Raw genomic sequence first — 20,710 nt, forward strand, 5'->3', positions numbered from 1 at the left:
AAATATGTCCTTTTGGCAATCAAAGACGAGTTTTAAGGGATAAAATGATTGACTTCAGGCCAGGGGGACTTTAAAACATAACTCCATCTTCTCTCGAGTCAAGCTGAACTCTGGTGATGTATGCCGGAGTTCTCTAATCATTCAGTCCGCTTAAACCCCACCCCTTTCTTACTATTCAAATCAGACTCCATCCAATCAACAGCTGATGAACCCTCCTTCTACAAGCGTGCGTCTATGTGATTTTTTCCGCCCGATATATCATCTGCAAGGCAAAAATATGATCGCTTAGGGGACGGTTTTTCCATTCTATTGCGCTACTTTTCCATTGTTTTTCAATGTAATCGCGCTAGACGGGCGTCTTTAACCGCTTCGCTAGCATCTTTTGCAGCGTCTCACGCATGACACGGCATTCTAAAAATGAAGCGCTCAAGTTAAAATGTTCAACCTTTAAAAAAAGCGTTTTTTAACAGCAAAAACGCGTTCTGTGTGATCCTGCTCTTAGAAAGGAAATAGCAGACCACTCTCAAGTAAAGAATATTTACCTCACAAATCTGAGGTATCATTCTTGTCAATAACAACAACAACATGTTGGGTTGAGTTTAATACTCATGTTTAGTCATTTGTTTAAACGTCTGACTCTAAATATGAGCAATGGTAATAGTGATTTGTGCCTTAGGAAGCACAAACAATAAAACAGTGTCCCATAAATTCCAAGTGACAAACAAGAGGAGACAGCTGAGGTTATGGGGAGCATCAACTGTTGTTTATGAAGATCATCAACAGTGTGGCACAAATCAAAAAGAGCCTTCCTCCCCAAAAGACTATAATGTTTCTTCACAAGTTCTCCACTGCCTCTCCTTTTTACCCACAATCCCCCTCTCTGTGTCCTTCCCAGCCCTCTGTCCCACAGCATGCTTTATTTTAAGCATGGCCCAGTTTCTCCGACTGCCTCTCTCGCTTTCTCACCATCTTGCGCTCCTGTTTGAGATCCTGGAGGTACTTTGTGAGCTCGATGCAGATATTGATCATCATGTTCTCAGCGATCAGCTCCCTCTGGCCCGCATAGTCATTCATCTCATTCAGGACGTCCAGAAAGGCCTGGTGATTGGAGAACCTAACGAAAAGTGATACGAATGAGATACAAATGCAAGAGATCTCCATGGCCTTCTTTTAGTCATTTGTGATAACTCATGTTCATTCATTCACCGATTCACTAATTTGGGAAAAGACTCATTTTGGGGGGAAAACCTCAAAAATCAAACCTCATTAGGGGTTGCAAGCTAGTTTTACTCTATGCATAGTATACAAAATCTGTATTAAAAAAAACAAACAATAATTTAATAGCCCACTTTCACAATCCAATCAAACCCTGATGTTTGCCGGTTCAATGTGTTGCGAATGTTGTTTCATCACCTGTGGCGGATTCAAATACTGCCTGATTTCCATGAGTGACTTCATTAGTTTAGCCTTCCAGAGGGATCATACGTTAAGTCATTTACACGTGTATGCGCTTGTTTGTTGAACTCATGTGCTTTTGTTTGGAGTCGGCAACGGCCCCACAGGTCCTGCTGTTCAGTCACCGTAGCAACATCAGACATAGCTCAGCGTACCGCAGTGAACTGATTATAGTGACTGGGGAGCTTTATTCTCTGATTGCACATTGTTCAGGTTGGATAGTTCAATTGTCATCACAATTGTGAGGAAAATACGCTTTTGAAACGTGCAAAATTACCTGCATTCCTGCTCTTCTTTGCTGCCTCGTTTAGGGCTGTATTTCTTGGTTAAATTCCTGGCAACCAGAAAAAAAAAAATCCACTGGATCAACAACATCATAATAATGTCATTTGCAAGAGCTCAAGTTTCAAATAGCAAAAGGTTGCATAACATGCCACGCTGGAGATCGAAAACTGCAGAGGTCCTGCCGGAGCAGGTGGCCGCTAAGCATTTGCATGGGACATTGTGTGCAAAACAGTTGTCCTTTCCAAGACACAGACATCAGAGTATTTGAGGGTATGTCATAGGGACATTTTCTTTACTCATTTTTCTTACCATAACACTAATCAGGCAGAAAGGGAATTTCCATAAGTACAGTGTCTTGAATAAGTGAACACACCCATGCTAAAGTTGACTAAAAAGAGGAATAAAAAAATAATCTTTTGGAAATTGATCTTAATGCCTTAATTTAAAAAAATTAGGGAAACTCCAACCTTTAATGACACCAATTTTCTTTGTGAATGAATAATGTATGGTAAATAAATAAATGTTCTTCCTTAAAATACAGGATGCACTGTGTTAAATTCCCATAGAGGCAGGCAGATTTGTATTTCTAAAGGCCAGTTGTTTCGTGGATCGTGATAAAGTTCCCTTGGCTGTACAGGTCGCTGTACAGGTCTGGTATAAAGAATATTTTTGTTTAGGTGGCCAAAATGTCCCGCGGCGATAGAAAAAAGTTTTGCTCAGCAAGAAAAATAAATGAGAGGGAACATTGCAGTTAACTATAACTATGTTAGCGTCCACACAACAGTGGACAATATTGTTCTGTTTATTAGAAGCATGTTCTGCACTTTAGTTGTCAGCCGCTTTAAATGCTCATGCTCTTTACAGCAGGATGGATTTTGATTGGCTCCATGTTTTTGTCAATGTTTTTAACATTCATCAGCTAGAAAAAAAATTATGTAAAATTATTGTTATAGTTGTGGTGTGGTCTGCTATTCTTTTAAATTTAGAATGATTTTAAAAAGAAATACATCTTTACCGTTAGCATTATAACTATCATCTTTGGTGTGAATGCCTTTCTGCTGGAGCAGGATTTTGGACCAATGAAATTTCACTGCGGACGGGACAACGGCTAAAACGTTTGCAGAAACATAATGACACAATTTTTTGTCTGCCTCTATTAATTTATTCAAAAATGCACTGAAAACAGCATTTATACATACAATGTCTTGACTACACCTCTTCTATGGTATTTATTTATTAAACTCTGAATCAATATGCACCAATGCTAAGTTTTCTATATATTGTAATCATTATATAATTATGCAATAACACATTACTTGTAATAATTGCTCATTCTTTCTGCCTAAAATGTATACATGATGTTAGCTAACTGTGTGATTCGTATATGTACATTTTTGAAATATATAACTTACATAATATATATAACGGATCACTCTAAATTGTAATGTAGACACATACATTTTCTGTAAAGCTGCTTTAAAACAATATATATTTTGAAAAGTGCTACAAAAATAAATCTGACTTAATTTTTTTACATTTATTTGGGGGGGCACGGGGGGTTAAAAAAAGCCTCACTAAAGAGAAAAGCTTATGAACTAATTAGGCATAACCTTTTGGATTACTGTTTTTTAGAAAAAAATAAAACAAATTGTTTAAAATAAAAATAAATAAATAATGTGGTACAAAAGACAAAGTAAAGTGATGTACGATGTAGGAAAGTTATTTCTGGTTGTAAACTGTCATGTGGTGCGACTCACCAAAAACAATGATTTATTTATTAATTAATGTTGTTACTTAGGATATATGTACTTTTACTTTAAGGTCACACCACATTACAGTCCTTAAATGTTAACTTTTATTTTAAAATGTTTTTTGAAATCATTAAAAAAATATATAAATCTTTAAAGGATTTTTAATTTTCTTTAAAGTCATTGGCCCCTTGGTCCTGCCATTTGTCACGGTCAGTAAGGACAAAAGCTCAGACGTACATCAAACACTGTGGCGTGTTTCAGTTTCGATTGAACAAGCACAATTGTGTAATCCCAAAGAGCTGGTCTACAAACTGAAAGCAATGAAATGTGTCAAATAAGGAAGGCCATCGTATTCAAACCAGGGTGCATTCGTTTCCTTCCTTTGCATTCGAGAAGCCGAGACAGAAGCCAATGCTGAGCAGCTTTCCACACTTTCACTCTATCCCTCCACATCCCCTCAGTCATATGCCCGTCTGCTCCCACTTCCCCTCTTCTCTCAGAGCGGGAGGGAGGGAGGGAGGGAGGAAAGAGGTAAGCGTGTGGAACTCTGAACAGTCTGGCAGAGATCAAGTAAGTGTCAAGGCATAGTCATGAATGAGAAGGGGAGCAGGCGCGGATATGCTTATCCTCTGGGCCGAGGCCAACGCTACAGCTCAGCGGTGCCAACAAGTTCAGTTCTGCCCTGTTCAGTCACGGGGCCCGAATATTTCACAATCAGCCCCAGATCTGGATAAACATTCACAAGCATGCATACACATGTACACACTCAAACAGCCCAACAGGATAGCCTAGATATTAAGATCTCTTACCGTAGTTGCTTGGCATAATTTTGTTCGATCTCTGTTCGCTCCTTCACAAACTTCACGTATTTCTCCACCAAGTCCAAGCCAGATTGTGTGTGCTTATCAAGGATGTCATATTGGTCCTGTAATACAAAATCGAGACCAGGCTCTTAAATAAAAATTTCTAAAATGTTTTACTTACTTTGATTTGTCAGACACTGATCCTGATCATTTGATTGTGGTGGCCTGATATCATTCCTTATCAAGTAGCTGTTGCATCTCCCACGATGGTTACAATTTATGATATTATTAAAGGGATAACACTTTCTTCATACTGATTATTATCACTCAGTAATCATACTAGAGATGCAGGATTAATCGTTAAAATATCGCAACCTCGATTCAAACACTCACACAATTTCATTCCAAAATGACAACGATTCGCCAATGTTTATCAGATCATGTATATAGGTATGAAACAGCTTTTCAACCACAAAATATTCAAATGATCACAGAAGTAATGGGATAAAACAAAAGTTTATAGTTCAGATATAAACACTGATGTCTATGGTAGCAATCAGAATAGAGCTGAACATGGCTCTTCGGATAACGATTGAATCGTTAACATCGTTACACCAGTAGGTGGCGACAAGTGACTGTTTATAAAAGGTTTGTCACTGTATTGATTCAAAAGATTTGTTCAAAAACACTGATTCATCCAGTGATGAACCAAGTATTTATAAGCGAGTCATTGAATCATTCATTCAAAGTGATTTTGAAAAAATAATTAATTTAAATTCATTTAATTTAACATTTTAAATAGACAGCAGCAATTCATATTTTGTCAGAACCTCTGTTAAATAACGTTAAATAAAAAAAAAGGATGTTATTTTGATATAGTTCATGGGATCGTTATTTGAAACAACAAAACATCGTGATTCTTAATGCATCCAGAATCATGCAGTTCTATGCCATACTTTAATCTAAAACTGAAAATATAAGTATTGTTCACTATATTTGTAAGAAACGTGCATTAGAGGAACCATTTTCAATAGAACCATGTACAAACATAAGAAATGTACCACTTAGTATGTAATCAATAAAACAGGAATCTGTGGATGAGGAGTCTCTGGGTTCATGACCTGTCAACTGGTAAACAGGACACATGTTTTTTTATTAATAATTTTGAGACACAATGTTTCATTGGCGAACTTTAGCATTACACTACGCAGCATCCTGTGACATTAGCATTATGTAGATTTAAAAGCTGCACTGTTTCAATAGTGGTCTTCTTGACTTCATTTTAAGCCAAAGGGTTTCCATGTAAGGAAAAATGTCTTATATGATTGCATAATAATTTAATGTTTAATGGGTTATTTCATTTTTTTCTAGTGAAAAAGTATGTTTGCGAGCGGTTTCATTCAAAAAATTTATAAAAATACATTTTAAAAATGTAAAAATCAGTCACATGATTACTGTACATGACGGTTTCCCATAAAAGGTTCTATATATGAAGCCAACTTTTAAGGTTCTAATAAAACCTTTTCTTTTAAGTGTGTGAAAGATAAAAATTGAGTAAAAAAAAAAAATCCACAATTAACCTTTTTCTCCCTAAAATTAACTGACGCAATCATCATCTTATATGATATAAGCAAAGCAAGCATATCTGTAAACATCTCAGAAGATGTTGTTTAGCGTGTCCTGGCTATTTCAAATCTGACTGCCAAAAAAAAAAAAAAACACTCCTGAGATGTTGAAATATTTAAGGTTTAGTTCACCAAAAAATGTAAATGAATTTACTCACCCTCAAGCGATCCAAGGTGTGTATGACTTTCTTCTTTCAGCCAAACCCAATCGGAGTTATATTAAATAATATCCTGGCTCTTCCAAGCTTTATAATGGGAGTGAATGGTTCCTTAGATTCTGAAGCCCAAAAAATCAATCCATCATAAAAGTAATCCATATGGCTCCAGGGGGTTAATAAAGGCCTTCGAGGAGGGCCTTTACTGGAAGTTACGAATATGGATATTTTTCTTACAAAAGCGTTTAGCTTCACTTCAGAAGGCCTTTATTAGCGCCCTGGAGTCAAATGGATTACTTGATGGATGGATGTGCTTTTATGTGCTTCAAAATCTCAGTTACCATTCACTCTCATTATAAAGCTTGGATGAGCCAGGATATTTTTTTAATATAACTCCGATTGTGTTCGGCTGAAAGAAGAAAATGTTATACACTTGGCTTGAGGGTGAGTAAATTATTAATAAAAAATTTTGGGTGAACAACCAACCCTTTAAGGATGAATCAAAAATGACATCTTTTGGGTTCATAACGTCTCACTGAACCTTTTTTTTTAAAACAACAATGATTTTAGGTTGAACTTTTTATGCATTTATAAGGGGAAGTTTCTCATCATTTGTAAGGTTTTCCCTTAGTTATTATAAATCCTGCAGAAATTAATTTTTAAAAGTACAAATTATTATTACATGCATAGTCTCTCATCTCATCTAATATGAGCTGCATCCTTAAAAATAATTGTAAAATTATTAAAATATACGCTGCAGCTTTAGGCGAACCTGTCCAAATGAATGCAATCATGAAGATGGAAAGGCACTTCATAAGTTTTATAATTCCAAACATCAGCTGAAAGCCTGCGTCGATCAAACTAATGCGAGAGCAAGTAAAAATGCAAGTGAAAAGAGGAAGACCAGACAGTTTGCAGCCTCATTTCTGCAGAAACCTAATGCCCAAAAATTGCACAATCTCTAGAGCTATTTTTGTAGGTTCACTCTGATCACTCTGGTTCCCTCGACAAAATCCCAATTGGCTTTTGACTTATTGCAGAAAATAAGGTCTGCGACTAACAAAAACGTATGATTCTTACATGTTTTGTTCATCGTGACAATCTTCGCAAATTAACACAACTATGAATTTTGAAGTGTAAATTACAATCGGCAGAAGTCCAAGGCTAAACGTAGGCTATAACCAAACTATAAATGTGCCTGCCCACAAAGAGGACATCCCAGAGATTCCCTGCCTGTTCGCAACCCTTGACCCCTAACGTTATCTGTGCGAGGCAGAGGGTTCCTCGGGGCTTTAAACGCATCCTGACTGAGCAGACAGAACACAGGAAGTGGAAGTCTTCCCCACTTCCTGCTGCATCACAGCTGTGCTCAACAAAAATGTGAATATAACATTCGATTTCCTACAGCATGCCTGAAGCAAAACAAAAACAGACCTAGGGACTAATTTGTCAAACACTTGTCAGCATTTTCCCAAGAAAAAAAACATCTGAAACTGCTTGGTTTGGCTGTATTTTTCCCTTTTTTCCTCAGTTCCTTATTTGGTGGGGCGCTCTGTTACATTTCAAGTACGGGCCTGACCACTTGAGAGCGATGATATCTTGAAACGTCCCCCACCCCCTCTACCTCCATCAGCCTGGATGTAGATATGCGTTTTTGAAGTGGGAAGGAGGGAGGTGCCTTTGGGATGACATTCCTAACAAGCCAGGCCATGTCCTGACTCCACCTCCTCCTCCTCTCTCCTCAAAATGGAGTCCATTAATATAGAACAAGAGAAGAATTCCCTACCCCCTCACAACCCACTCGCTCGCAAAAATAGAGCGCTTTTCAACTTCAAAACAAAGCCTCGTGAGGCAGTTGTTTATGTCCCAACAAGATAAGCTTCTGTTAAGTTTGCGTCTTAAGACAACAGCAAATATTTGAAATATAAAAAAAAAAAAGAATATCATCATTTACTCGCCCTCATGTCATTTCCAGATCCATAAGACATTCGGTAAACAAATATATTTTAATATTTACTTTTGTCTGCCTATTGAACATCTAAGTATACAGTAATAAAAATAAAAAAATTACTTCAAAAAGTACAAAGATTTTTGGATCCATGGACAGAAACAATGAATTTTGTTTCGAAGATAGGTCTACTAAACCTTTAAATGTACAGCCGTGGCCAGAAGTATTGGCAGTGATATAAATGTTGTGTTTCGCAAAGTTTGCTGCTTCAGTATTTGTAATTGATTTTTTTTAACGTTACTATATATACAGAAAAACAACGATAAGCACTTCATAAGTTTTAAATATTGGCAAAAACATTCAACATATGCAAAGAGTCAATATTTACAGTGTTCTTCTTCATAACCTCTGCGACTCGCTGGGAATCAGTTTCTGGGCCAAATCCTGACTGATGGCGGTCCATCCTGGCCTTATTAGTGCGCGGAGTTAATCACAATTTGTGGGCTTCTGCTTGTCCACTCGCCTTTTGAGGACTGGCCACAGGTTAAAATTTCAATGTAATGATCTCTGATCCACTTCATTATACCTCTTGCCCTGTGACACGGTGCTTAACACTTTAATTATGGTGCTTAATCACACCAAATTGCACCTGTGTCGTAGCAGTAGCTCTTGCAGGATGTTTTGATACCCTTCTATATTCCTGGCAGTGTTTTTGGGCAAAATTTTGAAAGATCCCACTCCCTTGGATAAAAAGCAGCCCCACACAAGGTCTCAGCATTCTTCACTGTTGGCACGACACACGACTCATGGTAGCGTTCACCTTCTGTGCACAGTTGGTTGATTTTCAGATGTCCCAAACAGTTGGAAGAAAGTTCATCAGAGAAAATAACCCTGCTGTCCAGTCCTTGTACTTCCTGCAGAATTTCAGTCTGTCATTGATGTTTTTCTTGGTGAGAAGTGGCTTCTTTGCTGCTCTTCTTGACACCAGGCCCGGCAGGCCGATGTCTAAAGTCTTGGCCTCACTGCGTGTGCAGATGCACTCACTCATGCCCACCTGCTGCTCTGCACCGGTGGTGACAGGATTCCATACCCGAAATCCTCAGGAGGAGACGTCCCGGTGCTTGCTGGACACTCTGGGACGTCCTAAAGCCGTTTACACTGCAGTTGAACATCTCTCCTTGAAGTTTTGAACTTTTTCCTCTGCCATTGATGGAATTTTCCTGCTTTCCATGTTTTCACTGTTAATCGGTAGGGAGCACTATAGCGCATCTTCTGAGAGATTACTGAATCTCCCGATCAAAACACACGCGAGGACGATGCAGAAACAAGAGATATCATATGCATAACATGATCATCAACATTAAACAGCATATGAATCAAAACTGCCTAATGTTACTGAAATGAAATATTGACCCAGGACGAGCTATAGGACTGTGCACAGTGTGTGCAGCTTTGCGGGTGTTGATGGACTCGATATATTCCATCTTTGTTTTGATCATCGTTTTGAATCAGATCTGGATGTAGTCTTTGACAAAAAAATGATTTTATCAACTTTTTGCTAAAACTTTAGCTTTTTTTTATGAAACTTAAGTGTTGATAAAAAAAGAATGCATGAAGCTAAAATGAACATTTAGTTTAAAAGCAGAGGCTCATTGTGGCGAGCAGGACGAGGCCGAGGGCCGCGAGAGAATGGCACGAGGCCGGTGGCGTGATTGCTGACGAGAGCGACACCTGCGCGGCGCACCAGTCTCGTATCTCTCACAGAGGAGCGGAGGCATAAAAGGTGGAGCGACGATCGTGAAGATCGAGAGAGGACCAGGCCTGGACTATTTTATTTAATGTTTTGTTTTATTATGCGTGGCGGCAGTCGACCGTGAGGGACTGCCGTCTTTACTTTCGTTTTTGTATTTGTTTATTTAATTATTATTAAAGTCTTGAAATGTTCGCTGGTTCCTGCCTCCTTCACATACCATCTGAACTGGGTTACAGGCATATTCAGATATTCATACAACAAAATATTCTGTGGGCCATGAAATTGTTGTGAAAATTATCAAAAACGCTGACGGTGGCTGCCAATTTTTTTTTTTTAAAACACTGCCATGGAAAGAGTTAAAGATTCAGCCAATGGTTCTTTCAAGTTGCACGATTAATCGCAATTTCCATATAATCGCACTTAAATTGAGATGGCTTATCGCAGTTTTGAAATCGCAAAGGCTGCGATTATCTTTTATGCGCAGCTCGTCATTGATGTGCGGCTCTGTAAACGCTGCTCCATCAGAAACCACTGTGAATTTGAGTCTCTTATAACGTGCATTTGAAAAAGCAACACGTGTCAAACATCTTTCCGAACATGAGAAGCATTTATGAACCTCCTGTCCAACAAAAGACAACATTTAATAACATGCATTTTCTCCAAACTCACTTCATAACGACAGATGAGCATAATTTGTGAGATGATGTGGCTTCTTACACAGAATAAGGCAGTCGTGTATTTATAAGTCATGTTTAATCAATCAAAGCATTTCAATCTTCTGTTTATTCAGCTACAGCGATAGGGATTTCCTGGAATGATGCGCGTTATTGTACTTCTGCGGCGGGGCATATTTATCGTTTCTGCGGCGGGGCATATTTATCGTGTCTGCGTGAGAGCGCCCTCTGGCGATCAAATGGAGAAGTATTTACTACCGGTCAGCCGCACTGCACTGAAAAGCTGCACATAAAATAATCGCAGCCTTTGCCAAATCGCGTGCGGTTTTATTGCGATTAATCGCGCAGCCCTATTTCAAGTGCAATATTCTTTGCAGCAATTTTCTTTCATGTGAGGCCATTTTCATGCAAAGCGATGATGGGATCATGGGTACACATCATTCTTTGAAAGAAACCATTGTTTCCTAACATAAGAACACTCTGATTGGAAGCATTTTATTCCTTCCCTTTATAACCATCAGTCTGCTCTTATAATCCAAACAGAATGATAGAGTGAGTTCACCTGACTATTGCTCGTTCACACTTTCCCATGTGCTGATGATAATCTGGTCATTGTGCCAGGGCCAAAAAACAGTGAAATTTGGGTTTTTTTGTGATAAAACTAAAAGTTGTTTTTTTTAAGTAGTTTTTTGCAATTATTTAAAGAGCATCTGATAACTCTGATCAATTTAGAAACAATTTAATCAACTGAAGCAGCAAACTTTGCGAAAAACTAAATTTAAGCCATTGACAATACAATACTCCCCTGGATTTGAATCAGCGGTGGCTTCAATCAAACTTCACACCAACTGCTATCATCACAATCTTTAAACCAACAGAGATTCCCTCTGCAAACATCCAGTCAATCTATAAAAACAGTCCAGAGCACAATTTACAGCAGGGTTCCTCTTATCTGTAGCACTGTATTCGGCCCACTCTTGACCCCTCCTCTTGTACTTCACTGCTATCATTAACTCCTCCTCCCCATAGTGCAAACTAAAGCTATTCTCCCAGCCTGAGCAGAGAGTAGCAGTCAACAGCCTCCACGAGACGAGAGTACACGGCGAAACACCGCTATCCTTCCTGACTTAATAAGGAGCCTGTTGTGCGGCATTTCTCAAGACATGCAGAAAGAATTCAAACAAACGCTAAAAACCAACAGAAATCAGCCACACTCCCATCGGTACACATCTGAAATCTTGAGCTGCCAAAAATAGCAAGTGGCTTAACAGCGAGAAGAGTGGACAGATGCCACATGCAGTGTAGCCATGGGAATGGCACTTGATGACTAACCCAACCAAAACCAATTAGGTTAGACATTGCTAAGAGTGACGGTAAACCAAAGCCAGACTTATGAGAACCAACGCATGCCCTTCCCACCTGGACCGCCTCAAGCTTCTCTCTGAGAAACAAGTCCACACGAACACCAACTTTCACTTCTGTCTACTACAGAGATGAAACTACTGTAATTTCCCTGGTTCCAAGTAGCATCCCACAAAAAGCACGCAAAAGGGAAACTTTCTAGTGAAGCAGACCACAAAATAAACAGCAACGTGAAGTGGTGCGTTTTTATGAAATTAGGGCAAAACTAATAGGCTGGTGCTGGTGCAGTAGAAGATGGAAAGGGGACAGCGGGACAGAGGCCTAAGGGGAGCAACAACAGCAATGAGGTCAAACAATCTCCACCCACTTCAGAGCAACGCTCCATTTGCACACTGCAGGCATGTGGAAGGGTCTGTGTAAAATCTGTCTCTTGTCGAAAGAGGTGGGAACCTCTGTGCAGATGGGGCATTATGGGATGGCAATGCGAGAACTAAAACAGGCAGGATGAAACACAGCTGATGAGGATGATGCAATCAGAAACAAGCACTGACTATTTCTCGAAACTAATTCTACCTTTGTGAAAGTGCTTCGGGTGACAAGACTGATCATTGTGAACAAAAACAAACGCAATTGGTGGAACTAAATTATGACCATCAATTCATGAGCTCCTCGTTGTCAGATGATACTGATAGACAGGGACTGCTTATTAAACTAATCTCCAAAACTACAGAAAACATTCAAATCAAGCAACAGAAATGATGAATTATTAGCTAGCAATTCCCATTAGCAGGACACCGTTAAGCCTGTCTGAGCAGATAAACGAAGCCAAACTTCTTTACAAAACAGCCTGAGACTAAGTAAAGAAAACGGAGTAGGCCACTAAACACAAAATAGTGACATTTATGGTTAAAGTTGTTGGTTATAGTTCACTCATGTCATATTGAACAAACTAATATCTCCCAAAATAAAAAAAATGGATGATAGATACATGCATACATGTATTTATGTATGAATGCATGTATACATGCATGCAGTACCAGACAAAAGTTTGGAAACATTAATATTTTTTATGTTTTTGAAAGAAGTCTCTTATGCTCATCAAGCCTGCATTTATTTGGTCAGAAATACAGTAAAAACAGTAATATTGTGAAATATAATGACAATTTAAAATAATGGTTTTCTATTTTAACGTAGGCTACTTTAAAATATAATTTATTTCTGTGATGCGAAGCTGAATTTTCATCAGCTGTTACTCTAGTCTTCAGTGATGTATTATCAATGTTGGAAACAGTTGTACTGCTTAATATTTTTCATAATCTGGAATACTTTTTTCAGGATTCGTTGATGAATAAAAAGTTAAAACAGCATTTATTTAAAATATACATCTTTTTAACAATAATAACTACCGTTTGGGGTTAAGTTTGGGGTCAGTATTATTATTTTATTTTTTTTAAAGAAATTAATACTTTTATTCAGCAAGGATGTGTTAAATTGATAAAAATGTGTATAGTAAAGATTAATTTTGTTAGAAAAGATTTCAATGTTGAAAAAATGCTGTTCTTTTGAACTTTTTATTTATCAACGAATCCTGAAAAAAGTAAATCACAGGTTCCAAAAAATATTAAGCAGCACAGCTGTTTCCAACATTGATAATAACTGAGAATTAAATCAGCATATTATAATGATTTCTGAAGGATCATATGACAGTTAACAACTGGAGAAATGGCTGATGAAAATTCAGTTTTGCATCACACTAATAAATTATATTTTAAAGTATATTAAAATAGCAAAACATTATTTTACATTTTAATAATATATCACAATATTAATGTTTTGTTCTGTATTTTTAATCAAATAAATGCAGGATTGATGAGCATAAGAGACTTCTTTCAAAAACATAACAAATAGTAATGTTTCAAAACTTTTGACCGGTACTGTGTATGTATGCATGTATGTATTTATGCATGCATGTATGTATGTATGCATCCATACATAGCCTACATACATCTATATTAGCCTCAGAGTATATGAAGTTAACGGCGATACTGTTGTTGTTGTTCCTGCTGCTGCTATGATTCTGCTCAACTTTGTCGTAGAGCGGATGTTCACATTAAACGTGGCAATTAATCGAATTAAATGATGACAACCGTGAAGTTCGAAAAATTAGATCATAAATCTGTTTCACAATCTGCCAGATAGTCTTTTCGTGCATTTATCTTCTTCCAGTTTGCAAAAAAACTATTGTCATAAATCACGTTTACGCCCATGTATTTAATCGAGAAGTTCATTGGTGCTATTGAATCGGACTCGGATTTTCTGAAACAGAAAACAGAGTTTATCCTCCGAACTTACCCAAAGCTCAGTCCCCCAGTCCATGTTCAGCTCTCCTTTCCCTCCTCTATTAGCCTGAAAAGTTATCCCAACTTACGAGAGTAACATATGTTCAAAATAGGATCAAAGAAACCGACTCATATCTTTCCCACATTCACGCGCAACACTGAACAAATCGGTATGGTTATCCAGCGCGAGCTACTTTGTGGCGGCACAAATACTTTTCGTTGCAAAGCAAGAGAAGGATCAACTGGATTTCATTGCCGCGTCACTCCCAGATCCCTAATTCTTAAAGGAGCCGCAGGATCCAGTTTCCATCTTTCAGATTGCATGAACTTCGGGAAGATTTTTATTATATTATTTACACACCACAGGTCAACAATCAATAAATACAACCTGAAACCATTTTCCATAAATTTTATCCATCAGTAAAAAAAAAAACATTCAGCTGTTTTATATATAAATTTCAGTCATTAATCCAAGTAAATTCACCCTCATTACATGTACAACCTAGGTAATTTACATTTCTTAAAAAAAAAATTATATATATATATCTGCTTATAAATCTATAATATTTTAATTGATCTAAAATTAGTGATTTATGTTCATCCAATGAATGCCCATGAAGGTAGCTGATATCATACAATTGTCAGTTAGACAACTAGTTTGAATCTATTAAGCCATGCAGAAGTAATTAAAAAAAAATGATTTAACGAATATTCCTCTAATTAATATGTTTTGACTGTCTGAATTAAGAGTAACTTTACACATTTTGTGCTCTAAGTTAAAAGTAGTATGTCGTATGTAAGTAGTATGATCTTTCATTATTATTATTTTTTTTTAATCTACAAATTAATTTTGTTTTAAAACATTATTCTATTTCAAAACGTTTTGTACAGTGTTTTATCCTTTATTGCATCAGTATTAAATAACAAAATAGGCATATTACTATATCTGACCATGCAGAATTCAACTACAGATTTGTGCATAAATACTTCTAACAACTGTAATAAGTTATGCAACACACAACATCTTTTTTTCTTTTCACACAAGCCATTAACCCAACTTTAAACCCACAATCTCACAACATAGTTGGTAACACTTTTTTACAGCAAATAAAAATCAGTATTAGGCATAGGCTAACCGACATACAGGAAAACATTTTGTTGTCATGTGATTAGATAACTTGATACGTTTCTTTTTTTAACATCCAAGACATTCTTCTTTGACACTGACACATAGTCACACACGTGACAGCGCATGCTGCTTTGAGCTTTTACACATTGAAGGCCCGGGTTTCACAGACAGGGTTTAGATATAAGCCAGGATTAGGCCTTAGTTTAATTAGGGCATTTAAGTAGCTTTTATAAACGTGCATCAGACGGAAGAAAAAACATTACTGGTATTAATCTTGAGACAAAAACAATGGCACTGCCACTGACTTAGGCTAGACTCAAACATGCATTTTAGTCATGGGACAAGCTTGTCTAGCTAACCTTGTCTGTGAAACTGGGGGATAGATAGCCCACCCGTTTTTATTGAACGTATGTAATCTGAATGATGTTCAACAGGCAATATCATCTTTGTTCAATGTTAGCATGTGCCACCATTGTTTAACGGATGCATTTCTACTGCTTTATTGGCTGCTATTTGATAACTTCCAGTTGATCGTTTCTTTATCCACAGATAGATAAGTACTGCGATGATTATAACAATCAGTGCAACAACCGCTATAACAACTGGAATGTAGTTTGGAGAGTTGCCTAAAGGAAAAAGCAAAATGTAGGTTCAGTTAATAAAGATCTAATATAAAACTCAAAATATATAGCATAACATTCATTTTGTGGTTAAATTACTCAACAGTAAAATATCACATAACCAAAATCTGTTAATATCTCATGGCATGGGGAATCAATATCAGATTATTATCACAGTCGTAGCCCTAACCTCTTATCTCCACTTTGAAGGTCTTTTCCTGATGTCCAAATTGATTCGTGGCACTGCATGTATAAACTCCAGCTCTGGTAGACGTGGCTCTCTCGATGTTAAAAGTGATGTTGCGCCACCCAGTGGAGATGATCTTATTTTCAAAGCTCCACGTCATATTAGGCTCTGGTTTACCAGTCGAATAGCACTCTAGGGTTATATTGCTGTCTTCAACCACATCAAACTTGTCTTGGCTGGGATGAAACACTGGGGCATCTGTGTTGGAAGTAGAACGTTGTATTTTTTATTTCAGTGTCAAAGGTTGTTAAAGAAATATATAAAGTATTGAAGAAAAAAAAATTTCGTACGCAGGATCGTTAGAGTGAATGTAAAATTCACAGATCCATGTTTGTTAGTTGCATTTAATTGATACAAGCCACCATCATTCCATTTGGGATAATAGGGAAGCTTGATAAGTTTTCCATTTTTGTAGAAGGAGACATCAGGCTCTGGTAATCCATTAGCTACACAAGGACGTTGGAAGGGTGTTTCCTCTTTTACTTCGTAGCTCTCACTGCAGTTCAGCTTTGGAGGGTCTATTTAAAAAAAAAAAAAAAAAAAAATTTGATAACAGAAAGACAATCAGAGACACAAAACATCAGGTTTTAACGCAAAAGAATTCTCACACTTACACTCCACTGTGATGTTTATGATACACGTGGACTTGCCATGTTCATTACTGGCAGTGATTTCATATTCGTCAGAATCATACGTGTTAAGAAGTATAGAAGCATTGAGTTGGCCAGGTAATGATTCACGTCTCCAAGAGATGTCTGGTGAAGGGTTACCCACAAGAGAATATGATTTTGGATATGAATCCAAGGAGGTCCCTGTCGTTGGAGACCAGTCCTGACAATCTATAATGTTTGGCTCATCTGAAAAAGAAGAACATAAAAACTTATCAGTATATATTTTAAGAGCATTTCTAGCTTCTTTACATGTGTGGAGAATGGAGATAATACAATATTTTGTTTACTTACAATATACAGTAATGTTGAAAGGATCTGATGTGACTTTAGGAGGAGGTCGAGGTCCTTCTCCCAGTTCCAGCTTTGCTTCACACCAGTACTGAGCTCCATCATCAGCTCTGTCTGGACGGATCAGGAGTTTAGATGTTTTATTCACTGGAGTCTTGATGGTGTCAGTGAAGATGGATCGATCCACCAGAGTCTGTCCTTTGTACCAGTTGACAGTGAGATTCTGGGCAGGAGCAACATTGAGAACGTCACACTGGAGCTCATACTGGTTTCCCTCCATCATTGGTCCGTTGTGATTCACAGTGCTGATGGACACACTGTCTGGAGTCTCTGTGGAGGAAGATTTACACTCTCTGATATCTGCAGTCATGAATGTACAGTAGATATTTCTGAGAATGATAATACAACAATATCAATAACAGGGAAACTGTTTATAGTAAATACTCACTGTAAATAGTCACTGGGAGAGTCGCGTTACACTGTTCCTTATGGTTTATGAAGCAGTATGGCTTTATGTCCCATTCTGTCAGTTCTGAAACTCTCCATGTGACGAGACTGTCTTTGCTCATGGCCACTGCTCCCTCACTGGCTTCCCATCCCATTCCTTTATGCTGGATAGAAGTCCTGCAGTCGGCTGACACATTTCCGCCGTACTTCACAACAACTCTCTGTGGGTTGACCTGAACTGGACATTCACTGTCTACAGAATTGGATGTGATTGAAAACAAATGAATCTCTATCACAGAATAACAGCATCATTTAAAAATCAGTTTGGGCACTCAATCATCTATCTGATGAAACACCTTTCCTTAGCAAAGTGTGAGCAATAAAACAGTAATGCTTTAGGAGAAAATTACATTGAATGCATTTAAAAACACGAGATGCAGGGCAGTGGAATGAAAAAAAAACATGTCTTTTAACTATGTGGTAACACTTATGATCCTCAGCGGTCAAAATCGACAAAATTTAGTTTTTTAATTAAACGGATGTACTACAATTTGTTTCAATAATACTTTTTTAAATTAAAACATGTATTTTTGAGTATTTTGTATTCCATTTTACTAGACAATATTCACATGCACATGTATTCCTACATAAAATAATACAAATATTAGAAATACATTTTCATATTATTATCAATTAATACAGTGCTTAAGTGTATGAATGTAATCTGGATGAACTACATTCGCCATGCTGTCATTATCATGTGACCAGAGTCAGTTTCATCGCTTCACTGCCATTCACAAATCCTCTCCTGTGGCCTCGTGGGATACTAAGGTGTCTATCGTATGCACACTTTTTGTCTACTCTTTTGTGAGTACTGTGAATTCAGACATATATACTTCTTGGGTCATATACTGTATTGAGGGGAAGTATGCGATTTCGGATACAGCCACTGTGTCACATGGTAAGTGCTACAACCAAAAGTCTGATTTGGACAACAGATGTTCTTAAAAGATTAATAAACTGATGGATCTTACTTACAATGTACAGTAATGTTGAGACGATCAGATGTGACTTTAGGGGGAGGCCGAGGTCCTTCTTCTCCCAGTCCCAGCTCTGCTTCACACCAGTACTGAGCTCCATCATCAGCTCTGTCTGGACGGATCAGGAGTTTAGATGTTTTACTGACTGGAGTCTTGATGGTGTCAGTGAAGATGGATTGATTCACCAGAGTCTGTCCTTTGTACCAGTTGACAGTGAGATTCTGAGCAGGAGCAACATTGAGAACGTCACACTGGAGCTCATACTGGTTTCCCTCCGTCATTGGTCCGTTGTGATTCACAGTGCTGATGGACACACTGTCTGGAGTCTCTGTGGAACAGATTTCAGAGCTATTGATTTCCACAGTCCGGAGTGAATTCCAGAAAATAATTAGTTTTGCATGATTTAAAATAAAATAAAAACTCACTGTACACAATAAATGAGAGATTCTGTGAACACTGTGTTTCATTAGAGCGAATGTGACAAGTTAGCTGCATCTCCCAGTTTGTCACATCACCACTTTTGAAGATTTTTCCAATGTTGCCCAGTGTGTCATTAAATGCCCCCCAACTCAAGTCAAAATCATCCGTCATGTTAGTGGAGCAGTTTACTGAGAATGAAGCTTCATATTGAACCACCACCTCAGGAGGGTTGAAGGAAATGGGGCAGTCTGTCAAAAGAGAACGAAGACAGTTTTATGTGAAAAGTAGTATTAGAGTTCATTAAAGATTTAGTAAAACTGTAAACAAACATCACGTAAACTGAACGCCTACTTACTTGCCTTTGCGTAAACTGAACGCCTTGCCTTTGCTACAGACTTTTTTATGCTTGATGTGACAAAATCTGATAAACATCCAGAATTTAGCATTTACACATTTCATGAATTGTGTGGCTTGTATTTATCCAAAGAGAAGAATAGCATATACAGTAACAGTATCACCTCATGTCATTATTCAGACTTTATTTCGTCTATGATGAGATGAGTCATTTTGACTGCGTTGTTTTGGTGTGTTTATAGTGGTTGTTAAGGCAAGCATTAGTTTTTCTTTTGCTCATAGGGAACAAACCACCCACTACTCTAAATCGTACTCTTTGGTACGTAACTGACCCTGCAGTTCAGATATTATTATCCAGCAAATATTATTGACAAATCATGTGGCTTGTTGAGTAGAGGTGTGCTATTTTTTTCTAATACGCTGGGAAACAACCACCTACCAAACTGTTGAACGCCTTTAAACGATGCCATGAAAATAATTCAAAAGACCATAGTAACTATCAATCTAAAAAAACTACTAAAACTTAGTAATTAAATCAATATTCTGCTTCTATAAAAGTTCATGAAATTATCTCATGCATATGTTCCCACCCTGAGTACAGAAGAAAAACAAAGGTCAAAATGTGTTAAACTGTTGGGCGTTAGAAGTGTGAAACCTACTTGAAGAACTGTCAGCATGTGCTTTAGTTTCTGTTCAGAGACTTAACAACTGGCACACCCTTCAAAATCGTTCAAAAGTTACAAAGAAGAAATAAAGAAAAAAGGTACTTGTGTCTGGCTTTAGAAATTAATATCATCTGTCAGATAAAATCAGATGGAAAACTTTGCAAAGTGCCGTAGCTTTAAAACATATTTATACGTGTAAAAGAACATTCAGATCTAACAACATCATCTGAGACCATCTCAAGAAAAACAGATTTGGCTTTAGTAGAAATAAGGCTACAAAGACATGAAAGAAACATGGTTACAAACATTATGAACTCGATCCCTGACTTTTTGGCCCTTTAGCCATGACAATGCTTAAAGACATGACTGAAACCACAGCAAGACAACATGGTGAGAACTTACCGCCATGAACAAAGTTGATCAGCAAGAGACCCATCAACCGTTGAAGCAGAAGCATTGTCGGCACAAACGAATGATTGGCAGTGATGAAGCGGTAATGCCAGAGATGGATGATAGATGGATGGTTGCTGTTGAAAAGGATTTATTTTCTTCTAACTGTCAAAGGCATGGTGTGTGAAGCATCTAAGAAGCTGGCAATTGAACAGGAAATCCTGCTCAGACTCAGAGGAAACCCTCTGTTTTTTTTTGCCTCTGAGGCAATGTTTTATATATATATATA

General features: G+C 37.6%; 2 protein-coding genes across 5 annotated transcripts in view; both read right to left on the reverse strand.

The window, feature by feature from the left end:
- trip10a (thyroid hormone receptor interactor 10a) overlaps window positions 1–14,471 on the reverse strand; it is a 30,951-nt gene extending 16,480 nt beyond the window's left edge. For 2 of the 4 annotated variants that reach the window (XM_079628106.1, XM_079628105.1), the window contains exons 1-4: window positions 14,164–14,426; window positions 4,301–4,416; window positions 1,733–1,789; window positions 967–1,114 (exon numbers count right to left, since the gene is read on the reverse strand). In XM_079628106.1, the coding sequence (XP_079484232.1) occupies window positions 967–1,114; window positions 1,733–1,789; window positions 4,301–4,416; window positions 14,164–14,187 (345 nt within the window). In that variant the 5' untranslated portion in view covers window positions 14,188–14,426. Of the gene's footprint in view, window positions 1–966; window positions 1,115–1,732; window positions 1,790–4,300; window positions 4,417–14,163 lie in introns of all 4 variants that reach the window. The other 2 variants (XM_079628107.1, XM_079628108.1) reach the window with 2 other exon arrangements.
- A 72-nt stretch (window positions 14,472–14,543) lies between these two features.
- Window positions 14,544–20,654, reverse strand: LOC306991151 (vascular cell adhesion protein 1). The gene is made up of 9 exons (XM_079598712.1): window positions 20,434–20,654; window positions 19,018–19,260; window positions 18,591–18,920; window positions 17,554–17,805; window positions 17,109–17,435; window positions 16,761–17,003; window positions 16,437–16,664; window positions 16,090–16,344; window positions 14,544–15,905 (listed from the first exon to the last, which is right to left on the reverse strand). Exons 1-9 carry the CDS (start codon window positions 20,486–20,488, stop codon window positions 15,736–15,738), a joined length of 2,103 nt encoding a protein of 700 aa, XP_079454838.1. The 5' UTR covers window positions 20,489–20,654; the 3' UTR covers window positions 14,544–15,735.
- Window positions 20,655–20,710: the final 56 nt, after the last annotated feature.

The sequence above is a fragment of the Phoxinus phoxinus genome (genome assembly GCF_949152265.1).
Source record: "Phoxinus phoxinus genome assembly, chromosome: 1".
NCBI classification, from domain to species: Eukaryota; Metazoa; Chordata; class Actinopteri; order Cypriniformes; family Leuciscidae; genus Phoxinus; species Phoxinus phoxinus.

Excerpts from the sequence above, each read along its gene's own strand:
- LOC306991151 (XM_079598712.1), bottom strand. The coding sequence starts at position 20,488 with ATGCTTCTGCTTCAACGGTTGATGGGTCTCTTGCTGATCAACTTTGTT. Across the intron at positions 18,921-19,017 it reads TCTCTCATTTATTGTGTACA|AGACTCCAGACAGTGTGTCC; the intron begins GTGAGTTTTTAT and ends TCTGTTCCACAG. Across the intron at positions 17,436-17,553 it reads TCTCCCAGTGACTATTTACA|AGACTCCAGACAGTGTGTCC; the intron begins GTGAGTATTTAC and ends CTTCCTCCACAG.